Source organism: Rutilus rutilus (assembly GCF_951802725.1).
Source record: "Rutilus rutilus genome assembly, chromosome: 9".
Lineage (NCBI taxonomy): Eukaryota > Metazoa > Chordata > Actinopteri > Cypriniformes > Leuciscidae > Rutilus > Rutilus rutilus.
In genome coordinates, this window is record NC_140223.1 from 17,606,810 (window position 1) to 17,630,272 (window position 23,463).

The window sequence follows — 23,463 nt, forward strand, 5'->3', positions numbered from 1 at the left end:
TAATTCAGATGGTTACACATGGCATAGAACTCAGATTTATGCTTTTTCCTTTATTACATAATGCTACTCACCAATTAATCAAAGCTAGTATAAAACACTGACAAGAGTATTTTACACCATTATGATTGCTTACTTGTTAACAGAACTCCAAGTAAAAATGAATCATCTGAAAGGGTGTATATTCAAGATCATAATATGCTCTTCTGTCTAAATTGTGAGTGATGGATATATTAACATCTTTATTATGCATGGAAAAATGTATTCATCAACAGCCCTGGGTCAAAAAGACAATCTTTAGGTTGTCCTTCGTTCATCATCTCAAGAACCTCTGCAAAGCACAAAACAAATGAAATAATTTCACATTTTACAATAAGAAGACCATTCAAGGCACGACATTCATGACTAAAGAGCAAATGTCTCTATTTTACAATCTGCTTAAGAACAATAAAACAGATATTTCAAGGCATATTAACTAATAACATAATTTCATATTCTGAGTCTACTAGCTATTAGGGAGGTAGGGCTATTAAAAAGTAACTCTTATGCTGCAATTTGCTTTTTTAACTTCAATTCTTAAAACCATTATTTTAAATTGTAAAAAATATTTTACAATATTACATTATAATATATATATATATATATATATATATATATATATATATATATATAAATGGATCAAAACATTTCATCAAAGTTATACATGAATTATGAACAACACCCGTTCTCAACTTTAATTAACTTTTTTGATCCACTTCAAATGTTGACTACTGTTATTTATTTATATATATACACATATACATACATATATATATACATACACATATATATATATATATATATATATATATATATATATATATATATGTATATATATATATATATATATATATATATATATACATACAGTGCCCTCCACAATTAATGGCACCCCTGGTAAATATGATCAAAACTGGCTGTAAAAAATAAATCTGCATCGTTTATCCTTTTGATCTTTCATTCAAAAAATTTGCAAAATTCTAACCTTTCGTTTAAGTAAAAGAATTGAATGTGGGAAAAAATAAATAAAAATCACATTATGAAATAAATGTTTTTCTCCAAAACACGCTGGCCACAATTATTGGCACCCTTTTATTAAATACTTTTTGCAATCTCCTTTTGACAAGATACCAGCTCTGAGTCTTCTCCTATAATGCCTGATGAGTTTGGAGAACACCTGACAAGAGATCAGAGACCATTCCTCCATACAGAATCTCTCCAGATCCTTCAGATTCCCAGATCCATGTTTGTGCTTCTTCTCTTCAGTTCAGCCCACTCATCAGGTCAGGGGACTGGGACGGTCATGGCAGAAGCTTCATTTTGTGCTCCTCAACAAATTTTTGTGCTGATTTTGATGTTTGTTTTGGATCGTTGTCCTGATGGAAGATCCAACCACGGCCCATTATAAGATTTCTAGCAGAAGGTGTCAGGTTTTGATTTTTTATCTGTTGATATTTGATAGAATCCACGATGCCAAGTATCTGAACAAGAAGTCCAGGACCTCCAGCAGAAAAATATGCCCACAACATTAAAGATCCAATGGTATATTAAATTGTACACATGGGGTACTTTTTATCCTTGTGTTCACCAAACCCATCTAGTGTGTTTGCTGCCAAAAAGCTATTTTTTAGTCTCATCTGACCACAGAAGACAGAACCCTGTGCCGTTTGAAGTTCCAGTCATGTCTGACAATTACATTTGCTGGAGTTTGTTTCTGGAGGAGCGAGGAGGATTTTTCTTGAAACCCTCCCAAACAACATGTGGGGATGTAGGTTTTTTTTTTTTTTTTGGCTTTCTGACCCCAAGACTCAACTAATCTCTGCAATTCTCCATCTGTGATCCTTGAAGAGTCTTTGGCCACTCAAACTTTCATACTCGCCGTGCATTAAGACAGTATAGACACACGTCCTCTTCCTGGCAGATTTGTAACATCTTTAGTTGATTGGAACTTCTTAATTATTGCCCTGATGGTCAAAATGGGGATTTTCAATTCTTTAGCTATTGTCTTACAGCCACTTTCTATTTTGTGAAGTTCAACAATCTTTTGCTGCACATCAGAACTATATTCTGTGGTTTTACTCATTGTGATGGATGAGCAAGGGAATTTGGCCTTTGTGTTTCCTCATATTTAAACTCCTGTGAAACACAAAGTCATAGCTGGACAGTTTCATGTTCCTAGTCACCCTGGTGTGCTAAAAAAGTTAAATATTAATGGGAATATACTTCAGAGATATTTTTCTCATAAAAAATTCTAGGGGTGCCAATAATTGTGGCCAACGTGTTTTGGAGAAAAACATTTATTTCATAATGTGATTTCCCCTCACTTTCAATTATTTTACTTCAATGAAAGGTTAGAATTTTGCACATTTTTTGAATGAAAGATCAAAAGGATAAACGATGCAGATTTATTTTTTACAGCCAGTTTTGATCATATTTACCAGGGGTGCCATTAATTGTGGAGGGCACTGTATATATATATAAAAAAAATATATATATATATATAAAATGCACGTATATATATATATATATAGAGAGAGAGAGAGAGAGAGAGAGAGAGAGAGAGAGAGAGAATCTCACCTTCACCACAAAGGCCGCCAGCGCAACAAGCATAGCAACCTGCGCCATCTGACGCCACCGGGCCAGATTTACTTGCTTTAAGAGAAAAACACGGGCCCAGCGTAACTTCTCCGTTGTATGAGGTGGGTAGCGCATCTGATTCACTCCCTCCATGTTCAGCTTCTTAATAAGACAGCTGCGAAGGTGACTCAGCTGATCAAATCCATATTTGCCATGGTAACGACCAGTTCCACTATTCCCTGTTACAATTACACAATAAACCCATTGCCTGTGTACATTTTTACAGCTGACTTAGAAAACCATGAAAATGAATAAAGAGACTCACCAACCCCACCAAAAGGCAAATCACTTATGGTAAAATGCACCAGACAGTCATTGGCTAAGAGCGCTCCACTAGACGTCTCTGATATCATCTGTTTAATGACCTGTGAGAAAATAGAAATTGTTTGTTTGCCGTTTTACAGGAGGTGGAAATAATGCATCACTCTACCTACCTTACTACTGGAAGAGAAAACGTAGAGTGCTAGTGGCTTTTCTCGTTCGTTGATGAACTGAATGGCTTCATTTAAGCCATTGACAGTGATGATGGGCAGAATTGGCCCAAAGATCTCTTCCTGCATCACTTTGGATCCTGATGCCACATCCCTCAAAACAGTAGGAGCTGAAGCACACAGGAAAAATAAACGCATTGGTCATGACAGCATAACATATTTCCATTACTTCTGCTACATGGGTACATACCGATATAACATTCCGATTCATCACTGTCTCCTCCAATTGCCACTGTGCTACCCTCAAGAAGTGCCATTATCCTCTTAAAATGCCGTTGATTAATAATCCGTCCGTAGTCTGCAAAGCTCTTGGGGTCTTTCGTATAAAACTCCTGTAAGTGAATAAATGAGACAGTAGTTACGTTTACATGCAGCCAAATGATCCGTTAGTATAGTTACCATTTTCTCAATCAGATTCAACTGTGCAGTGATGCGTATGTTTACATACGTTTTTACATCTTATGAACGTGCAAATGTTTACTTCCTCCTTTGTTTTATGAATTGGTCAGTGGAGATTGAAGACTGAATTTACAAAAAAAAATTGCTAAAAAAGCTTTTCAAATGTCATCAATGCAAAAATGGCAATTATGCTCACGGTAGCTCCGGTGACATCATCGCGACGGCTTTTTCCAGTTCTGAACGCTATGAATGGCACTGCGCATGCAAGGAAGTTTTGTTTGAAATACATCATGTAATGCACATGTAAACGAATATGAGTTTATCAAAATTTAGGGCTCATATAAACAACTGAGAATCTGATATCAGATTGGATTCCTTCGGACTGACAAAATGTGCATTTAAACATACATGTGCATGTAAATATACATAAATAAAGAAGTGTGAAGTCCGCACACTGAAAATTACTGCTCCAAAAGAATTTATTCAAGCAATGTTTAGACCCTCAGGTCTTCATCAGGTACAATGTCAATGTAAAGTGAAGTCAACTTTAAATAGACACAGGTGATCACCTTAATTAGGCATCATGTAAATATACATAACATTGTCAAGAGAGCAATAGCATCTAAATACATACCTGAATGCATTTTTGGACCTCATTAATCACTTTGTCTTGGATACTGGATTCACAGAGGATGTAATCCGGTGCAATGCAGGTCTGACCACAGTTCATATACTTTCCCCAAGTAATGCGACTAATGGTGTAAGAAAAACATTGTTGAATCAATTTGTTGATTATTATATCTTAATTAGTTATCACATACACCAAGTAGGGATCAAACTTGATTATTCTCGAGCTCACCTGGGCTTTTTGTAAACTACTATATAATTACTTAGCTTTAGGTTTTGTGGTAGATTTTTCTCCTACGCACCTGACCTAAGTCTACCTGGGTCTCGTCTACAATCGACGTTAGTTTCCTATAATATTTATATTCTAGTGCGTCTACACATCGACGTCGGCCGAGTCTAACCCTATACCCTAGCGCGTCTACACATCGACTGAGTGGTCTAAACCTATACCCTAGCATGTTTACACATCGACGACGGCTGAGTGGTCTATACCCTAGCATGTTTACACATCGACGACGGCTGAGTGGTCTATACCCTAGTATGTTTACATATCGACGTCGGCTGAGTGGTCTATACCCTAGCGCGTCTACACATCAACGTCGGCTGAGTGGTCTAACCCTATACCCTAGCACGTTTACACATCGACGACAGCTGAGTGGTCTATACCCTAGCATGTTTACACATCGACGACGGCTGAGTGGTCTATACCCTAGCATGTTTACATATCGACGACGGCTGAGTGGTCTATACCCTAGCATGTTTACATATCGACGTCGGCTGAGTGGTCTATACCCTAGCGCATCTACACATCGACGACGGCTGAGTGGTCTAATCCTATACTCTAACTTGTTCCCCTAACTAACTTGCTGCACAGCAAAACCAGACAGACTTCAGCAAATGTCCTTTAAATGCTTTAATCACGGCCGGGAGAGCACTCAAGCAATTCTCAGAGAATCTCCCCCAAGAAAAAGCACGGCAGGAGGATCTCAGACAAATTTCAGAGAGAATCCCACCAGCAAACAAGAATACAACAGGTTTTATAGGATAGCAATGCAATTGAAATTTCAGGGGCAATTCTAAAATATATAATAAAATATAACTGTTTGTTTGTGCAGAATTTTGCTCGAGAATTTTGCCCTGTGCTCGAAGGGGGTCATGCCCAGGGTGTAATTCAATGTAGAATCGCCACTGAGCAAGTTTCCCTTCCCTTTTTCGCCTCTCTCACTGACACAAGAAAAAACACAAGTAAAGGGTTAAGAGCTCAGTTGATTACTCAATGTGTCATGAGAAAATGCAAATATGTGTTAGATTTTGTCATCGTCAGCACTTCAGAATTTGCCATAACACAATAGGCAAAGAACAGAGCGTTTTAGTACATTTGGTTCAAAGTGTTAGAATGTTAGACCTAAAAGGGGAAGTAAGGTTTAGATGTTAGAATTATGAATAGTTTGATATACAGTTTACTATTTTATTCATTAAAAAATCCATCATAGTTTATTTAACTCAAGGCAAACTCACCGGCAGGCAATTCTGATGTCACAGTTCTTGTCAATATAACAAGGGCTTTTCCCACCCAGTTCTAGAGTCACTGGTGTGAGATGACGAGCTGCCGCTTCCATAACCAGTTTCCCCACAGTGCTATTCCCAGTGTAGAAGATGTGGTCGAAACGCTGCTTCAGCAGCTCCTGGGTCTCTGGAACCCCTCCTGTAACCACTTTATACATCTCCTGAACACATTAATAGAGATAATAAATAAAGGAAGTAAAATAAAAAAATAAAAATCATATTTTAAGGAGTCACTGAATGAAGCATTACAGGGTCCAGGTAGAGAGGCAGGAGCTCCATAACTGTGGCTGTGTGAGAGCTCACTTCTGATGGTTTCACCACTGCAGCATTACCTACAGAATCAATCATTTCAGAGGCAGTTTCCAGATCAGTTTCCAGATAAAGAGAATATTAGTGAATGGTTGGGTCTGATCTCCACACAGCATATGATAAGCTAATGACAATAAAAGAAAAACCTTATTCCCCATTCAATATGACTACACACAATATTAATAATAGAATCTATAGAGCTTTATTTTGGTGGAAAACTACAGGGAAACCAATAATCACATGACACTGAAGATGATGTCAACAAAAGGTGGATTTATGCTTTACCTGCAGCGATGGCACCCACAAGAGGTTGCAGGGTAACTGCTATTGGATAGTTCCATGCCCCAATGATGAGCACGACACCAAGAGGTTCTGGCTGTATGTACACATCATCTGAGATGGTGAGAAGGGTTTTATTCACAGGACGAGCAGCTGCCCACTCAGCCAGATTGCTGATAGCCAGATTGATTTCTCCCTCCAAGCCAAGGATCTCAAACATCTGTGTTGCATTTTCACTCTATAAAGACACAGCCATTACATTAAATACATTCATCCAAATAAAACAAGCAGAGATAGCAATTTTGATTCACCTTATAGAGGTCTTTTCTCAGGGCATTAGTAATGTCTGGTGCTCTTTCTGTAATGAATCGATGTAGGTTTTTAAGTTGTTTAATTCTGTATTCCAGGGGTTTAGATCCTCCAGTCAAGAAAGCCTTCCTGGCCTGCTGAACGGCCAGCTGTTCTCGAGACATTCTAGAAAGTCACTCTAGACTGTGAGTCTATGAGCAGAAATAATTCACAAAACAAAGTTGAACAGGCCTTCTTAAAAGAATTGGGGACGGAATAGTGAAAAAAAAAAATAGAGAAAAAAAACTTTAAAACCCTTTTAAAATGTTTGCACATTTGACTTTGTTTACATTAGGTATTCCTATGAAATTTACCTGAAAGATTTCAATGTCACGCCTGTTACTTTTGATGGCTGATGCCCAGGGTTGTATAGAATCATAGCTACGTTTGGGAAAGTTTTACTTTAGTTGAGTACTATACTATAGTTCACTTTGTAGGTTATCATTATTTATAAAATACTTAACAACTTAAACATGCATAGCACATTGGTCTGACTCTGAGGAAATTACCAGAGAACAGAATTCAGCCTTTGTCCGCCAAATGCATTTAGGGTAATACACTGACAACAGAAGCCACAGGCAAGAAAGCCGGAAGGTTTATAAGGAGAAATGCGTACATTGTACTTTTGATGAAGCACTTACATGAATTTTTCAGTTTATTTCAATTGTAATGTTGTTGCTAAATCGTCTTTTCTTGTTGGATTTTCTAGGAGGAGGATCTCTTACATAATTCCTGCATGTGGTTAATTAGCAGTGCTAGTTATGATTTTTTTAATCAGTTTTACCTCGGTTTTGTCAACTGATGGGCATGACTTCAATTCCATCAATAGAATAAACATGACAACAAATAGCCTGAATAATTAGTTCAGTTAACATCTGATGTACAGCTTTACATAACCAGCACATTAAGAAAATTATGATTAAACATGTTAACTTGCTGCTTTACGAAGTTATGTGCATCAGAGAGAAAATTCTAAATCTTTTTTAAAGCTAGGAAACACTTGAGTTCAAAAGCAATTCAATTTGATACGTTTTTTACTCGTCTAAAAGTTGGAAAATACGTTTATTCTTCTGTGAAGTTTTGACACAGTAACCACTTAAAGTGCAATTTCTCTTTGCATTTTACATTCGTAATCTCAGCAAGATTGTGCGATGCCAAACTTCCAGTAATTCTATTCTAATCTCTGAAACATAGACAGCAAAAGAAACAGACAGATTACCTGAACGCGAGACGTCAACATAAAATGACATCATCATTTTGCGTCGGGGTCGTTGGGAGGTGCACCTATGGGAGTCACATGTAAATACCTGGTAAATATAAACTATCAACAAACATACTTCTCAACGTTACCTGCAGAGGCGAATGAAAGCTCAGAGAGCCCAATGCTCCATTGAGTCACATTCTTATCTCATCGTGTTTTGTGTCTGGCCCCAGATATAGATATTCTAAAGAGTATAATCGTTTAATTACACGAATTCCAAGGAACTGTGCACGAGATGCTATTGGACATCGGCCCGACGATCTCTATAAAACAATTACAATGATTTCTTTATATCTACTAATACTAATTACAAACGTTTTTGATTGGTCCATCTACTTCGCCTGTCATTCAGCGCTGATAAAAGTACCAGGTACCACGTGACCACTTGTACGATCTGGCTCAGATGCGGCGTGGAAAATAATTTACACCTGGAAATGACATTGAGAAACGGACTTTGAATTAAAATATATATATTGCGAAGAGTAAAATGAGAGAGGGAGAGAAAACGTAAATTTAGACGTAGCCTACCTGCCCGCCCACTTTTATATATCATGTCATGCTCATCATAGACATGTCATAGCGGATCATATGGCGTTCCCGTTCCATTCCCGTTTGGAATTTGCCCCCTGATTGCCGTTTCAGACACTGCACGCATAATGTTGGGAAAAAAGAAAAAAACAGTATGACATGTTTGGATTATTATTATAATTTTTTTTAAATAGTTAAGGTCTGCTGTTTGTTGTTGTGGCCTAATAATTTAGGAATATAATAATAATAATAATAATAAAACTATTACATTAATTAGACTTGCCCTTATAAGGAGACATGTTTTATCGCCAACTATGTTGGTGGATGTATAATTGTCTGAGTAGATCTGTATTGTAGACATTGTGCAAGGGTAATATCATGTTTATTGTTTATTATTGTTTATTATATGTTATTTATTTATTATTGTTTTATAGGCCTATTTGATATATTGATATATTAATATATGGTAATAATTTAGTCTCACAAAGTACCATGCATTTTCCTCTATGGTATCAGTGTAGTGTTTGTTGTGAGGGCTAATCATTTCTCATAGCAATACCTTTCTGCTTTCAAATTCAATTATACTAAAAACTAAAAACTACTTGATCTAACATATGATGCAAATATCAGCTGTTGTGATATTCAGCCTCTGCTATAGTTCAAGTTTCATCCCTATGGTGTGTAAACTCTAGAGAATGATATATAGGCTACATAAAAACAATAGCGGAAAATGCAGCAGAGTTGGATTAATGAAAGTATAGCCAAAGCAAGCTGGTAATGATGGACATCATGTCTGTGGATTATTGCATATAAGTGAATAAATGGTGCTTGAACCTTATTACTGTAGAGGTAGGCCAGCATTCCCATTAATCATCTCACGACAACTTCTGGAAACTGACAACCACAATCATGCTGTTCTCCAACGCTAAAGTGACCATAGAGTGACACTGGAGAAGGGCTCATCCATGCCTGTTACAGCCTCAGCCCTTTTAGTTTGATGCCTCACATGTGAAAGGCATGTTGAGACATGTTCACTGTTGAAATTAATGTTATTTGTTAAAATTTATATCATATATCTTGCACTAAAAAATTCTGGAGATGCTGCAATGCAAAAATGAATTTGTCTATATATAAATATATTGCAAATAATAATAATAATAATTTATTTATTTTACAAAAAAGCTTTTAAATATGCGTTATCTGTTTGTGAGTGTATCAACTTTAAAACTTTGGACCCTGCATTACCTAACATTTCTTATGAAACTTTTCTTTATGAAAATTTAAACATAACATGACAAAAATTGTACAATATTTTTGTACAACATTTTTTGTACAAAATAATTTATTTATTTATTTTAGTTTTCAGCTCATTGTTCTTTTCTCATTTGTATTCTGATGACATTGAACATATTGTTAATGCATTTTGTATATTGTATACAAAGTTGTTTGTCATAAACATGTCATCTCTGTATGTTTTGCACAAAAACAAAAAGGGGGTTCGTCACTTATTGGGGTCCCCTGGAAACATTTCCGTTGTGGTCTGCAGAGCGTTTATATTCGGTTGTGTTGTGAACTTTTGCAGCGCGTTTCTGTATTTGGTTATGTTGTGAACTTTTTTTTGTGAAACTTATTTGGTTGTGTTGTGATTAGGCTATTGGGAGCACACGTGTGTTGTGAAACTGATGAAGATCAGTCATCAGTTGTCGGTGAGCTCTCTCGGCCACTGTAAAAAAGACTTACCTTATAAATATTTGAAAATAGAAAACAAGACAAAAATATTTTTGGAGAGTTTTACCGCCAGAGGATGCCAGTGAGTTCTTTATTGTCCAAAGTAAATATCTTTAGGTTTATATTGTTCATACAGGTCGCCGCCGCCAGGGGGAGCACCAAGCGCTGTCATATTTGTTTTGTACAATTAAAGATAAATTAGAACTAGAGCCTAGCAACAAACTTTGTAAGTATCAGTCTTATTCAACAAACATTTCAAGTGCGTATTCTTCTTGGTCATATGAGTTCTTTCTTTCTTTCTTTCTTTCTTTCTTTCTTTCTTTCTTTCTTTCTTTCTTTCTTTCTTTCTTTCTTTCTTTCTTTCTTTCTTTCTTTCTTATTCTGGTGGAAAAAACACTGTTCCGTTTTTTTCTTTTTACAGCGTCCTTAAAATATTCTTCTCATTTGCATGCTCTGATTTCTTACAGAGCTCTGGCTTTGTTTTCGTTAGCTAACGGGACTATCCTTCGGGGCGGAGGACGACGCACTCGCTTGCGCGGAGGAACACAATGTGACAGCCTCCTCATGTAAGAGCTCTGTGTCATTGTAATGCAGCAAAGCAAGCTGTGATCACGGTCAACTTCTCCGAACGAACAGAAGATAAAGCTTAAACTCCCCTCACCTAACGGATCTTGCTTTTAACGTCTTGTCCTGCGTTTCATAAAAGTGAAGCGCTGATGTTTTCCTCCATTGTCCCGCGAAATCGAAAGCAGGACAGAGGGGTGAACTGAAGAAATGGTGTACACAGCTATCATATGGATCTGAAGAAGAGCACAATATCGTTGAAGAAGAACGGCATTAAACGGAACAGTTATTTTGTGAACTGACTGACCTAGCTGCTATTTTCAGGCGACACTGCTAGTCTAAAATGTAACATCGATGTCGTAACACATCTAGATATTATTTATTGCGATTTTCCTGCTAAATTGTAACGTTAATTGTAAAAATCTGCTACATTGTAAATGCAAATCTCTGGCTGTCATTTTAGCCAGCTCGCGATGGGCAACTCAATGACCCACCGCGCCGTTATTGAGCTAACGAGGCACTATAAAAGGGAGAGGGGGTTTGCAACCCCTTTCTTTGCTTTTAAACTGAACTGACATCATGTAGCTCGAGAGGTTTGAGTTTAATAGCCATTTCATCAAGCTATTTTGCGAAATGGCTTGTTAACTGGGTCAGAGAGTGACAGCGAAACATCCTGCGCATAGGCTATATATGACACTTCACATTTAACGTTAGCTATTCCTTTGTTTTGATTCTTACTTAAGCCAGACAGTTGTTAGTCAACTCTCAAATGTACTAAGTCGTCCTTCGCATTGACAATTTGGGGATGACAGGATTCTTGAACAGACTGTCGTCTGGATTAACGAGAGTTTGAAGAACTTGACAACCTCTCCATCACAAGCTGTAGTCTATCACAGCAGCAGGACACTTGCCAAAAAAATGGAGACGGTGGGAGACTTTGAATACAGCCGAAAAGATCTCGTCGGACACGGAGCCTTTGCGGTCGTCTTCAAGGGAAGACATAAAAAGGTAAATAAACGCCAAGCATCATTGTTCACCCGGACTGCATCTGGGCCATGCTTGTTATGCATCCCATTTAAAGTGAGGTAGCCTATTTAAGTGTCAAATTTGCATAGAATAAGTGTTTTCTAATATAAATGCATTGTGCTTTCCACGTCTTGTGCGAGTCATAGCAATCCTTAATTAGAAACCGTGGGTTGTTTTATGTAAGGTGTGCTAGAATAGGTCACATACTGCTGGAGTCATTCATTCATAAAACAGCCTCCGCGAATAAGCCGTCTCTGACGTCAATACGATTGACCGGTCTACTTTGGGCGGAAAGACAGTTATGATTTCTGCTTTATTTTGCTTTCTTTACATTGCCTAAATACAAATAATGCACTGACTGGTGTTAGGAGAAAATGGCTAGCCGTTTTAACATTATTGCCTAAACCTAACTAGCCTATCTATTTTTTATGTAGTGTTTTTTTTTTTAAATGACTACGTACTCCAGTATCAACTAGCATCATTTTCATTTTAGTAGCTAGTCATTAGATTCGGTAACACTTTACAGTGTCCTTGTTACATTACATGCAACTAACCCTACCCCTATTAAGTAGCCTGCTGTTAATAGTACTTAGTACTTAAATATATAATTACTCTGTAACAATGACACACCTTAAAAATCTGAAATAAATTTTAATAGAAACAATTGGGATAGATACTAGTGTTTTATAAATAGTTACTTGTAGATAAGATGGAATGAATACTACTGTTGGGTTTTTGATTGGAATCTTTGATTTGAGGTTTGAGATTTGAGACTAAGATTTCTTCTGAATCTCTAGCGAAGACAATTGTGAGATTACCGGGCTGTTTTCTCAGGTGAAACATCTGAGAAAGCAGGCAACATCTCCAGTTTCTCTCCATGTAATCTCATTGGCGTCTTTAGGAGAAACAATTAAGATATATCCGGTTATTAGGGCTGGGCCGATATGGCCTAACCCCCCGATTCACGATTTAAATCGATATTTTTTTTTCCCCCTTCTTAAAATCAATCTGCAGATGACACAGAAATTGTTCAAAACAAGTTTTAACTTTATTTTGTTTTGATATTCCCTTCTGGGATTTGATCTGGATTTCCCCCTTGGGGTTAAAGTGCAATCAGAAAAAACAAGCCAAAAAGACAAGATGGCAGGCCCTGCCTTTGTAAACAGTGAAAATGTAACATAACATACATGGGTGGATTGGGATTGGGGGATGTAAAAAAAAAAAAAAAATGACATGGGTGTATTGTGATTGTCAAAACATTTGGTAACTAAACTGAATTTTATTAAATATAGTGACAACACAATGTTTACATGGTACACTGACTAGGCTAGTATGCTACTGTTTTTATTATTGCTTGACACAAATTTCACAATTTCAATTCAATTCTTGTGATTTGATTCTGATCTTGATTCAATATCGATTCCTTTGGATAAATATTAGGTACAGTAGATGTGTTGTGTTAATTGTTCTCCAAAAAAAAAAAAAAAAAAAACTCACCTAATGCTGTAAACATACAGAGCCCTGTCAGCTAATATTATTATTAAAAGGTTAAAACTAACATCTCAAATTAAATATAATGCTTTTTTATAAAATAAGGTTATAATATTTTAACGATATAGGTAAAAATATAATAAATATGTAATATAGCTTTCTTATTTAGCAAAATACTCCTCTCTATAGCAATTTTTTTAAGTCCAACTAACGTGCTATGGTAATTAATGGCTTTCCTGGGGTAAATGTAACGTTACGTGACGTATTGTTCTCCAGCTGTTTTATGGACCTCTTTCTGCGGTTGAAAAACACTGATCAGTCGATTTTATTACATTTCGGTAAGTTGAACTGTATCTTTCAAATGATCTATTGATCATTCGTGTTTATTTACCATTAACTAGTGGTAAAGGTTAACAGATGATCGGTTCACGTGCCGCTTGAACTGAGTGAGATCTGTCTGCGATCTGTCACGTCACATTTACAAGGGCCAAAACGGTGTTTATTGTTTGAATTTCGTAATTAAATTGACAAAATCTGAGAGCTAAGAATTGATTTCATATCAATAGTAACCTTCTCTGTCTTGTCTGTCGGTGTTAGTGTCCTCTTTGCTTCGCGATTTTTCTCTGCGTGAGAAAATGGATGTGTGGCCTGCCTGACTGAGAGTGTATAAAAAGTGACAATTGCGTGAGTCTCACGGTGAATTCGTGAGAGTTGGCAGCCCTGCAGATTCAGTTTGTAAATGTTTTTGGCGGGTGTGCTTGTGCTGCCGCGGTCTTGTTAATTTGCCATGTTGTTTGTGTATCTCTATGGCAAACGCTGATCCTGTTCGGAACTATGGGAGCCCAGAGGGGAGCGTCGGTGGATGTAAAAGAGAAAACCGATTTGTATTCAAACAAATCGACGTAAACTACATATTCGAGTTAATCGATAAAATCGATTTATCGCCCAGCCCTACCAGATATAAGGGAATATCTGTATATAAATGTTTTTAGCTGAGCTGATCATTATTTTTATGTCATTATGATCAATAAGCGATATGATGATGGCAGTTGGCACCTATACTTTTCCATTTTTTTGTTGCGACGTAACAGAAGTACCGACAGATATTTTCGATGTATTGTGATGTACATCCGAGTAGGGCTGGGCGATTTAAATCGTGAGATTATGCGCATCTCGTCAGTAAAGCCGGTTCCTTGATTAGTAGTAAATCGCCATCACCTGCTTTCAGATGGAGCGGCATTTACTACAAAGAGCCGTAGTTAACTGACAAGCTGAGCCATATCGCATTAAAATCGCGGACGTATCGCCAGCGATTATTAATGCGATATGGCTCAGCTTGTCGGTTAACTACGGCTCTTTGTAGTAAATGCCGCTCCATCTGAAAGCAGGTGATGGCGATTTACTACTAATCAAGGAACCGGCTTTACTGACGAGATGCGCATATCAATCTCACGATTTAAATCGCCCAGCCCTACATCCGAGTGCAACGGATTATTGAAAAAGAAAATATGTAGAGTGGGGACTTGGTTCAATCCACCGGTTGTTGATTGGATGAAAGGCAAATCTGAATGCAAGCTTGCTATTGATTGTAAGAAAAGAGCGGGTTTAAGGGGACTAAATGATTGGACAAGTCTGGCATACATCACCAGAGAGAAGTCAGTTGTTTCACTAGAAGATCTAGTTATGACATTTTGATTAAATAATTTATTTATTTATTTTAACTGTAACATTATGCACGGATGAATTCACAATCAATACACTGTTAAAAATTTCTAACCCTCCCAAATCAAAAATTTCAAGTGACCGATAACATCTAAATTTTTCAATTGGCCCAAGTGAAATTCTGTAAATTTAATTTTATAATTTACAGAATTTCACTTGGGCCAATTGAAAAATGTAGATGTTATCGGTCACTTGAAATTTTTGATTTGGGAGGGTTAGACATTTTTTACAGTGTAGCGTGCATTTAGAAAATAGATGAATTTCCATTTCCTGCCACTTTAAAAGCGTTTCAATCTCTCTAGAATGTAGAATGAAAACCAGGAATCAAAACCTTAAATGTACAGTTGAAAAAATGGTTAGGCTAACTGTTCAGTTTTGTTGAACCCTGGTCTTATCAGATCAAATGCTGATACTGATTTATTGTGCATCATTATAAGAGCTTTCTCTGCATATTGTGTGTGTGGAAATGCTCAGTGTATGCACAGCATTTAGTACTACATCAGCTATATATAGCAGGAGTAATTCAATACATATTTATGATCACCTGCCTCATCCAAAGCAGCTGACTCGATTCAACCAGCGAACCAGTTTTATTTTCATCCTACAAACATATTAAGGTGTTCATCATCACACATGCTTATGATCACTGATTGATGCTGTCTAGCTTGAAGATGATGTCAAACATGCAGACTGACGTAGACATAAAATAGCTGTATATATAGGACATTTCTGTTGTTTTTTCAGTAAAGCTTGAGCATTGAAGTCTCTTCATTCCTTTTGAATGCTCATCTAGTAAATGGGGTCAATATAAAAGCCAACAGGGTTTTCTCGGGGATGCCTTTACCACGCTTGGCTGAGTCGGTTTTCAGTGAGGCCGGATGAACGCAACCACTCTTGCGTGCTGCCAGCACTTTGCTATGGCACAGTGTGCCACAGGAACATCTCTTATTAACCTACATTTACATGAAAAGCATCGTTCTATTCATGGATTTCCACTCTGCGTTGGGACACAGTTTCTTTAAGCTGGTGTGCGGCCCTATGGAGTCCCAACTTGCACAAGTGCCTCTCCCGAAGGCTAAAATCCCAATCATACTATCAGCTTTATGTGGTTGAGAAATAGATGCAGCATGCTGAAAAGAATGGCCTTTTGAAGCATATGTTTGTGTCATCAACAAAAGACTCCCACTTACAGGAATAAACAGTTAAACATTCAGAACTCTAACACTCAAAAATGAAAAAGTAAATGTTTTGTAAGATTCATATAAATGGCACATGTAACCACTCTCCGCCATCCCACACTTTGCTCTCTCTGTGTAATATTTGCAGAAGACTGATTGGGAGGTCGCAATCAAGAGTATTAACAAAAAGAATCTCTCCAAATCCCAGATTCTGCTTGGAAAAGAAATTAAAATTTTAAAGGTGAGTTGTTGTGTTTTGTGTGTGTGTGTGTGTGTGTGTGTGTGTTTTGAAAGAAATTAATACTTCAATTCAGCAAGGACACATTAAATTGATCAAAAGTGACAGTAAAGACATTTAGAATGTTACAAAAGATTTATGTTTCTAATAAATCCTGTTCTTTTGAACTTTCTATTCTTCACGAATCCTGAAAAAAATGTATCACGGTTTACTTAAAATGTTATGCAGCACATGCAACTGTTTTTAACATTGATATTAGAATGATTTCTAAAGGATTGTGTGACACTGAAGACTGAAGTAATGATGCTGAAAATTCAGCTTTGACATCACAGAATAAATTACAATTTAAAATATATTAAAAGTAAAAAAATAAATAAAAACATTTTAATTGGAAACTGTATTTTTTGTGTTTACTGTATTTTTAAGCACATAAATGCAGCCTTGGTGAGCATAAGAGACCTATTTCAAAAACATTTTAAAAATCTTACCAAACTCAAAATTTGAATGCCAGTGTATATTATTTTGTGCAATTATTATGTTTTTGTATTATTTTAAATAATATCAAATGTATTTGTCTTATATTATTATATTTCTTTATGTTTATTATTATACTCTGTTAATTATAGACTGTTTATTTTTTTGTTTATAGGAACTCCAGCATGAGAACATTGTGGCACTCTATGATGTCCAGGTAATGGCTTTTTACTCATTTATTACTATAATCTCTGAATGCTCCGTCCTCACTAATTCTGAGCAGATTTGCCTAGAGCTGTCGGTGCTCTACTATCCACTAAGAGCTGTGAGGGCCTACGGGACTGGCCCAGTTCTTATATAACACCACCCTTCACATGACAAGTCACATGACCTACCCTAGACTAAGCCTCACTGTACATTGCATGAGACCTCTTTGAAAATATCACACACATTATTCTCCAATGCCATAAAGTCATTAAAGAGGACGTTAATTGTAATTCTATACAGTCCCTCCAGAAAAACGCGATTATGCGATCGCATGATTCAATGCATAATCAGCCAAAGTCCGCATATTTATGCGGGGGCCGCATTTTTTCAAATACGCCGCACTTTCGCCGCATAAATTGCAGATTTCCACGTGCAAAATATGCGGGCTTGCATGATTTCATTATCCCCGCATTTTCGTTGCAAAAAGTCACATATATCTTAGCAGAAAGTTGAAAATTGTTGCGTTTACTTCACACAAGCACAGCCATTTCCCATGTTGCCATGGGAACGTTATGAAGTGACGTAATTACGCGACATCATTGAAAAGCTGCAAACCCCGTGATGCCGATGAAACCATGATGAAGCCCACAAATCATTCTCATTTTCCAACAAACATAAGCGCAAAAGACAGCGCAAAGCAGTTTCCCAATGCGTTACATGACAGTGGGGGCAAATTATTTTAACAGAAGATGTGTTTTGTATAGCTACCTCTGTAAAACAGGAAGCACACTTTTTTTTTATATATATATTATTTTATTTATTCATTTTTACAGAATTTGTAGCATATTCATTTTGTAAAGCTACAGAACTTGTTCGACTCATCAATGTTTTGTAAGTTTGAGCCATGTGTTTATTAAGGTCTGAAATAAAACAAGATGAGAACTTAAATATTCCCAGCACTTTATGTGATGTAGTATGCTTGCTTATCATTGGAAGTAATAAGAAATGACTCTTTACATTAAAGTACATTTTTTTACATTTTTCTCTTTTTCATCAAACCGCAATTTTTGCAAGTTCCCGCAATTTCATCGCATAAAATTGCATAAATATCCCGCATATTCCATCGCATTTTTTAAGAAAACGCGCCGCATAATCAAGGATTTTTGCCCGCAACAATCACAAAAAAAATTTCTGGAGGGACTGTCTATAGCTATTGGTGCAAAAAATACATTGTGTGCGCTGTGCAGCCCTTTATAAGGCCCCGTTTACACGATGGGAAAACGCAGATATTTCCCTGCGTTTTGGCCTGTCATTTACACGAAAACGCCGTTTTTATCCCAGAAAACGATTATTTCTAAAAACTCCGGCCAAAGTGGAGATTTCTGAAAACGCCGGTTATGTGTTGCCGTGTCAACTGGGAGAAACGGGGTTTTAGGTTCTCAAACGTCACATTATGCGCCAGAAAACGCTTACGTCATGTGAGCGCCCTATGTTTAGAGTTTGTTTGGCTACTGTTTGATCATGGATGTTGTTAAGGTGATACTCATTTTTACTTTTGTGCAAACGCTTTTGGCCTGTTTGCATTTGCTTCGCTATCTGTCCACACAAACGAACCTCGCTCTGTTGTTTTGAAAGACGCTCGTGCTATTCGTTGTTGTCAATTTGGAGGATTCTGATTGGCTTGCGTGGCTTTATCCTTCTCCCTACACTGCCGCCCATAGGTTTGGCATAGTTATGATGTTGCTCGACGGCGTATTTATGCGGGATGATGTAAACGACAACTTTTTTGAAAACTATGTTGTGTGCACAATGTTATTTTTGAAAACGGAGGGGGGGAAATATTAGTTTCTCTAAATATCCGGCTATGTGTAAATGTGGCCTAAGTGTCTTATAGGGTACATTAGAGAATAATCAGGAAGAATCAGGAGGAAATAAGATTATTTCTCAGCTTCCTAGGGGCTGAATTCTGCATACTATGGTGAAAATGTCAGCCAGTTCTGTTAGCCAGCTAATTCATCCATCAATACCCTGCCTTCCTCCTTTCTGCATCCCACCAGCGGTATCATATAGGGGGAGGGTTTGCCTTCTCTGGAATGGTGTGGGCTGTTTAAACACCATTTCATTGGTCCAAACCCTCGGCTGACAGAGCAGGCACTGTTCTGAAAGGATCAAACTGGGAAAAGCTGTAGGTTTAATTAGGCTGTTCTGACTCAGTCACCTACACACCTTTGACATGTAATGCTTCCCAGTATAGTGAGGTGAGTCGTTTAAGATCCTGCACTTCCAACGCAGCATGCGTCTTCCTGTGCTTATATAACACTCCCACCCAACACACACCTGCAGTGCTGATGGGGGCCCTTAGACCCCATATCCTTCAGTTAAGCATGCTTTTCTGAATCAGTTTTTGTGCTGAACGGTGCAACATTTTTGGTCTTCTCCAGGAAGACACTTGAGAAGAAGACTTGATTTTTTTTGTGTAATCTATCTTTGCTCCAAGGGCAGAAGGTCTGAGGACACTACAAGCTGTTTACATTCATCTCACTGATCTCTCTAAGGCAGATCGTTCTTGAGGATACACTGTTTATCTCCATCAAAGAACTTTTTTTTTTTTAGTTGGTGTGAGAAATTATAGCATTTTGTCTCGGCTGTGACAGTTAGCACCAAAATCTGTCCCGCTTGGCCCGAGGTGTGTTTTTCCTTTCTGCGCTGAAATGGAGAAGTGGGTGTCAGTTGTGACGTACTGTTGCTGTTCATCAGCTGTTTCTGGAGACTTGCATGCTGCGTCGCTCATTCAGTCAGACGACCATAAATACATCTGTGCAATGCTGAGATCTGCTCCCTGCTAACTCTTGTTTTCTCAATCACGAGGTCAGTCTGACGGAGGTAGAAGCTGATCTTATTTTGTCCTGGAAGATTCAAGTCATCCCCCCTTCTCCCCCGCTATAGTTAAGCCGGGTTTTTTTCTGCCAGGAAAAGACCCAGATATCTGAATTTTATTGAATACTCACATGGGCTTTTGCAGGTAGGACATTTGAATAGTAATTAGATTATAAATGATATGCGTCCTAAACACTAATAGTATTGAATAGGTCTCTAGCCTAAGGCTTAAGTCTGGCACCTTTTTAGTCAGTGAATAAGAAAAAATAATAATTTTTCAGTTTATACCTTATGTTATCATAACTTTGTTGTATAATAGCTGCAATTATACTTTTCTAATTATACAAAAGTACTTCGTTCCCCAGTGGCAGTCACACTTTTCTTTGTGATGGTCTTCTTGAGTGCTTGCAAAATGAGTTTGGAAGCCTGAAGGTAATACATTGCTTCTTCTCGATTTCATGAACTCACTATCACTCTGCAGATCTGTCACTTTCACTAACTTATTGCACTGTAAACACAAAGCAAGTGGATACATGCTTGATTGCTACTCAAATGAAATAAATGGCCGTTTACCTCAGCAGGCACCGTGAGCCGCACACTACAGAAGAACGTGACCTTTATCCACCACACTTCTCTTGATGGCAGCACAGAGCCCTGGGGAATACTAATGGCATTCCCTCCCAAGCCCAATTACGCTACCTTGGACTGTTTACAATCCACTGTCATTAAAGATGTTAGGAGGATTTACTTTTTTGTACCCAGCCAGAGGTGTCTAGTTAAAGCATAGCAACAGGGAGCCTTTGCCCTTTCACATTTCAGCTGTGCTGTGAGAGGTGGCCCTCAGATCCCACTACGCCACACGGAGCATATGCAGCGCGGTAGCACTCCGGCCCAAACCTGCAGCTCTGATAATGATCTCATCCCACATGATGAAGAAGTGTGAATGAAGGCTGCTTGTGATTAATGCCAACGTCAGTGCCAGTTCACACGTGCTTGCTTGCTTAGAACACAATACACATAGAGATGTTAGAGCGTTTTTTAGCTTTTTCTCAATGGGGATCTATACAGATGGAGCTGAAGATATCACCATAGCTGTTTAATTACAGGCTTGCAGTGAGAGCTGAGCAGCTCCAGTCAAATGCTATTCAGTGGTGTTCCTGCTCTGGCAGAGGGAGGCTGGAGACCTGCTGTAATAACAGGGTGGCGATTCTTTCTTCTGCCTGAATGAGTGTACTTGTGCTTTTCCTTTAAAGGGATAGAGCACCCAAAAACACACCCTCGTGTAGAGCCGCACAATTAATCAAAACAAAAGCAAAACAGCAAAATGGCTTGGTGCGATTATCAAAGTAAAATATGCATTGAATTTTGCAGAGTAAAAAATACCACAGTGTTCCTTTACACATGAAGAGCTGATGATCCAGTGTTTTCAGTGTCTCAGAGTGGCTCGGTTCACAGTAAATGGTGCTCCATAGTCCAGACAAAATCATCTCTGCACACGCTATAAGTTTACCTCGCTTATAATTTTATAGGTATTTTTGGGAATGCAACATCCGCCAAATCATCTTCCCAAACTTGTAATTAAAAGTGCGTATAAACAGGCATCAAAGAAGCTTTTAAGGGCTCCTTGTGGATTTTTGGAAAAATAAAAGCTTTATGGTTTAATGTTAAAAAAGTATTTAAAACAGCCATAAATATTAGTATTGTAATTTTACAGTTGTACTTTAAAATAAAATTATTATACATTTTTTATGAAATATCACAATAATATTTGCTTGATTGTAGGGCTGCACAATTTGTTTTGATTCTATGTCAATATGACTGTATAATAATAATGATAATAACATTATTAATTAATTAATTCATATTATTTTATAGTCATAAAATATGAATTCTGACCAAATTGTGCAGCCCTACAAACAAGCACAGGAAACCTGGAGTCCTACCCTCATGAGGTTCCACACCTGTATGCCTTTATTATTTTCTTTATATATATTTTTTAATAGGGCTGTTTTGGACACCACTCACTTTTTTTGCATGGACAACATTTTTGAATCATTCTTCAAACAATCCCTTGAATAAACAGAGAAGTGTTGTTCAAATGTGCAACAAGCATACAGTCATTTTAAGGAAAGGGAAATATAAGGGCTGGAAGGATTCTAACTTGGAATCACGAAGTTGGAGGGAGGAGTGGGTAGGGTTTTGAGTCGGGGTGGGAGGAGCCAGGTTTGTATGCATGAGACAAGCTATAACTACATGTATCAAAACAGAACTTGAACTTCCTGTTAGAGAACAGCGTGTCCCAGTGGAGGGCGGATTGACTTGTTGTCTTCAGTTTTCTGAGAAGGAGGGGAGGAATGAATTCAAATGAAGACTATCAGCAATGAGTGGTGGGTGCTGGAAAAGAAAGACAGCATGGGAACATATGGAAACTGTTAACGTTTTCCTCGAAAGCTGCCTGCAGGAACTAATAAGTGTTCAGCTAATAAATTGTGTTCACTATGGTGGATGATACCTCTTTGCCATTAAGCACTAAATCTATTCATTCACATTACAGTGTAGTAGTGTTCTCTAAATGTCCACCTTTAAGGTTTGTTACCACCAACCCACCAACATGTCACCAAGTGTCGGCTGTCTGTTTATTTACCAGCCCTTCGTGGGCTGTAGACACAAGAAAGCATGTTTATTTTTGTCTTAATCTCTTTCTCTATCTTACAACTGTGAAGGTTCATGGCCTTGCCTCAGGCAAAATGATGTGCTGTTGTTCTTCAATACCTGTTCTTGCTGATAACGATACTCAAGTGTGTCAATCAGAGCTCCAGCAACATTGCTTTAGAAACAATCTCATCTGAAAGGACAGTCTGTGTCTTTAGATTCACGACACCTTGAGTATACCTTACATCCCTAGAATGTTGTGTTCCCTTATCATGTAGATAGCTAGAAACCGGTTGAGTTTCTAAGAAGAACACATCAATCTCTCGCAATTGGTTGCACATGTGGTGTTTCTGAAATATTCCTAGAATTTAAAGCGCTGCTTTGGCTGGAATCAGAATGATGTAATCCAACACTTCTAGTTATGATACAGTACTCTCTCTGCCTGGCGGGAGCATGCTGCCTTTTGACTTCATGGCATGCCTGTATTTTCTGATGTTTTGAAGCTCATGTGATCAGAATGCAGCCTAGCTCTAGCTTTGTTTTTTGTCAATGGTGCTTTGTTGTAGGGTTGACCCGATACCAAACTTTTATACAGTCAAAATTTGCCAACTCTTGATGTCTGCTGTTGCACCGAAATTAATTTTGTACTGAAACACAGAAATTCTCATTTTATTTTAAAGGTGCTGTATGTAACTTTTTTTATAAAATGAATCCTTTTTTTATTGCCCGTCTGTGAAGGGGTTGTAATCACACATTACAATGATCCACTTTTCGCGTTTTGCTATTACCTCTGAAGGCCAGTATTCCTATTTTTATGTGAAGTCT

At 37.7% G+C, this 23,463-nt stretch overlaps 2 protein-coding genes across 5 annotated transcripts in view; one reads left to right on the forward strand and one right to left on the reverse strand.

Annotated features, from left to right (window-relative positions):
- Positions 1-24: 24 nt before the first annotated feature.
- aldh3a2a (aldehyde dehydrogenase 3 family, member A2a) lies at positions 25-8,566 on the reverse strand. 2 transcript variants are annotated; one of them, XM_084418980.1, is made up of 13 exons: positions 8,486-8,566; positions 8,043-8,381; positions 7,912-7,976; positions 6,656-6,844; positions 6,351-6,582; positions 6,006-6,088; positions 5,709-5,917; positions 4,198-4,315; positions 3,355-3,496; positions 3,108-3,274; positions 2,939-3,038; positions 2,614-2,852; positions 25-328 (listed from the first exon to the last, which is right to left on the reverse strand). In XM_084418980.1, exons 4-13 carry the CDS (start codon positions 6,815-6,817, stop codon positions 314-316), a joined length of 1,467 nt encoding a protein of 488 aa, XP_084275106.1. In that variant the 5' UTR covers positions 6,818-6,844; positions 7,912-7,976; positions 8,043-8,381; positions 8,486-8,566; the 3' UTR covers positions 25-313. The 2 variants fall into 2 exon arrangements, with proteins under 2 accessions (XP_084275106.1, XP_084275107.1); XM_084418981.1 differs by lacking the exons at positions 8,043-8,381; positions 8,486-8,566 and having other exon boundaries at positions 6,656-6,818; positions 7,912-7,965.
- Positions 8,567-10,738: 2,172 nt separating this feature from the next.
- Positions 10,739-23,463, forward strand: part of ulk2 (unc-51 like autophagy activating kinase 2) — a 37,802-nt gene continuing 25,077 nt past the window's right edge. For 2 of the 3 annotated variants that reach the window (XM_084418968.1, XM_084418969.1), the window contains exons 1-3: positions 10,776-11,781; positions 16,339-16,431; positions 17,078-17,119. In XM_084418968.1, the coding sequence (XP_084275094.1) occupies positions 11,692-11,781; positions 16,339-16,431; positions 17,078-17,119 (225 nt within the window). In that variant the 5' untranslated portion in view covers positions 10,776-11,691. Of the gene's footprint in view, positions 11,782-16,338; positions 16,432-17,077; positions 17,120-23,463 lie in introns of all 3 variants that reach the window. The other variant, XM_084418967.1, reaches the window with a different exon arrangement.

Excerpts from the sequence above, each read along its gene's own strand:
- aldh3a2a (XM_084418980.1), bottom strand. The coding sequence starts at position 6,817 with ATGTCTCGAGAACAGCTGGCCGTTCAGCAGGCCAGGAAGGCTTTCTTG. Across the intron at positions 3,039-3,107 it reads TTTTCTCTTCCAGTAGTAAG|GTCATTAAACAGATGATATC; the intron begins GTAGGTAGAGTG and ends ATTTTCTCACAG. Across the intron at positions 2,853-2,938 it reads TTTGCCTTTTGGTGGGGTTG|GGAATAGTGGAACTGGTCGT; the intron begins GTGAGTCTCTTT and ends TAATTGTAACAG.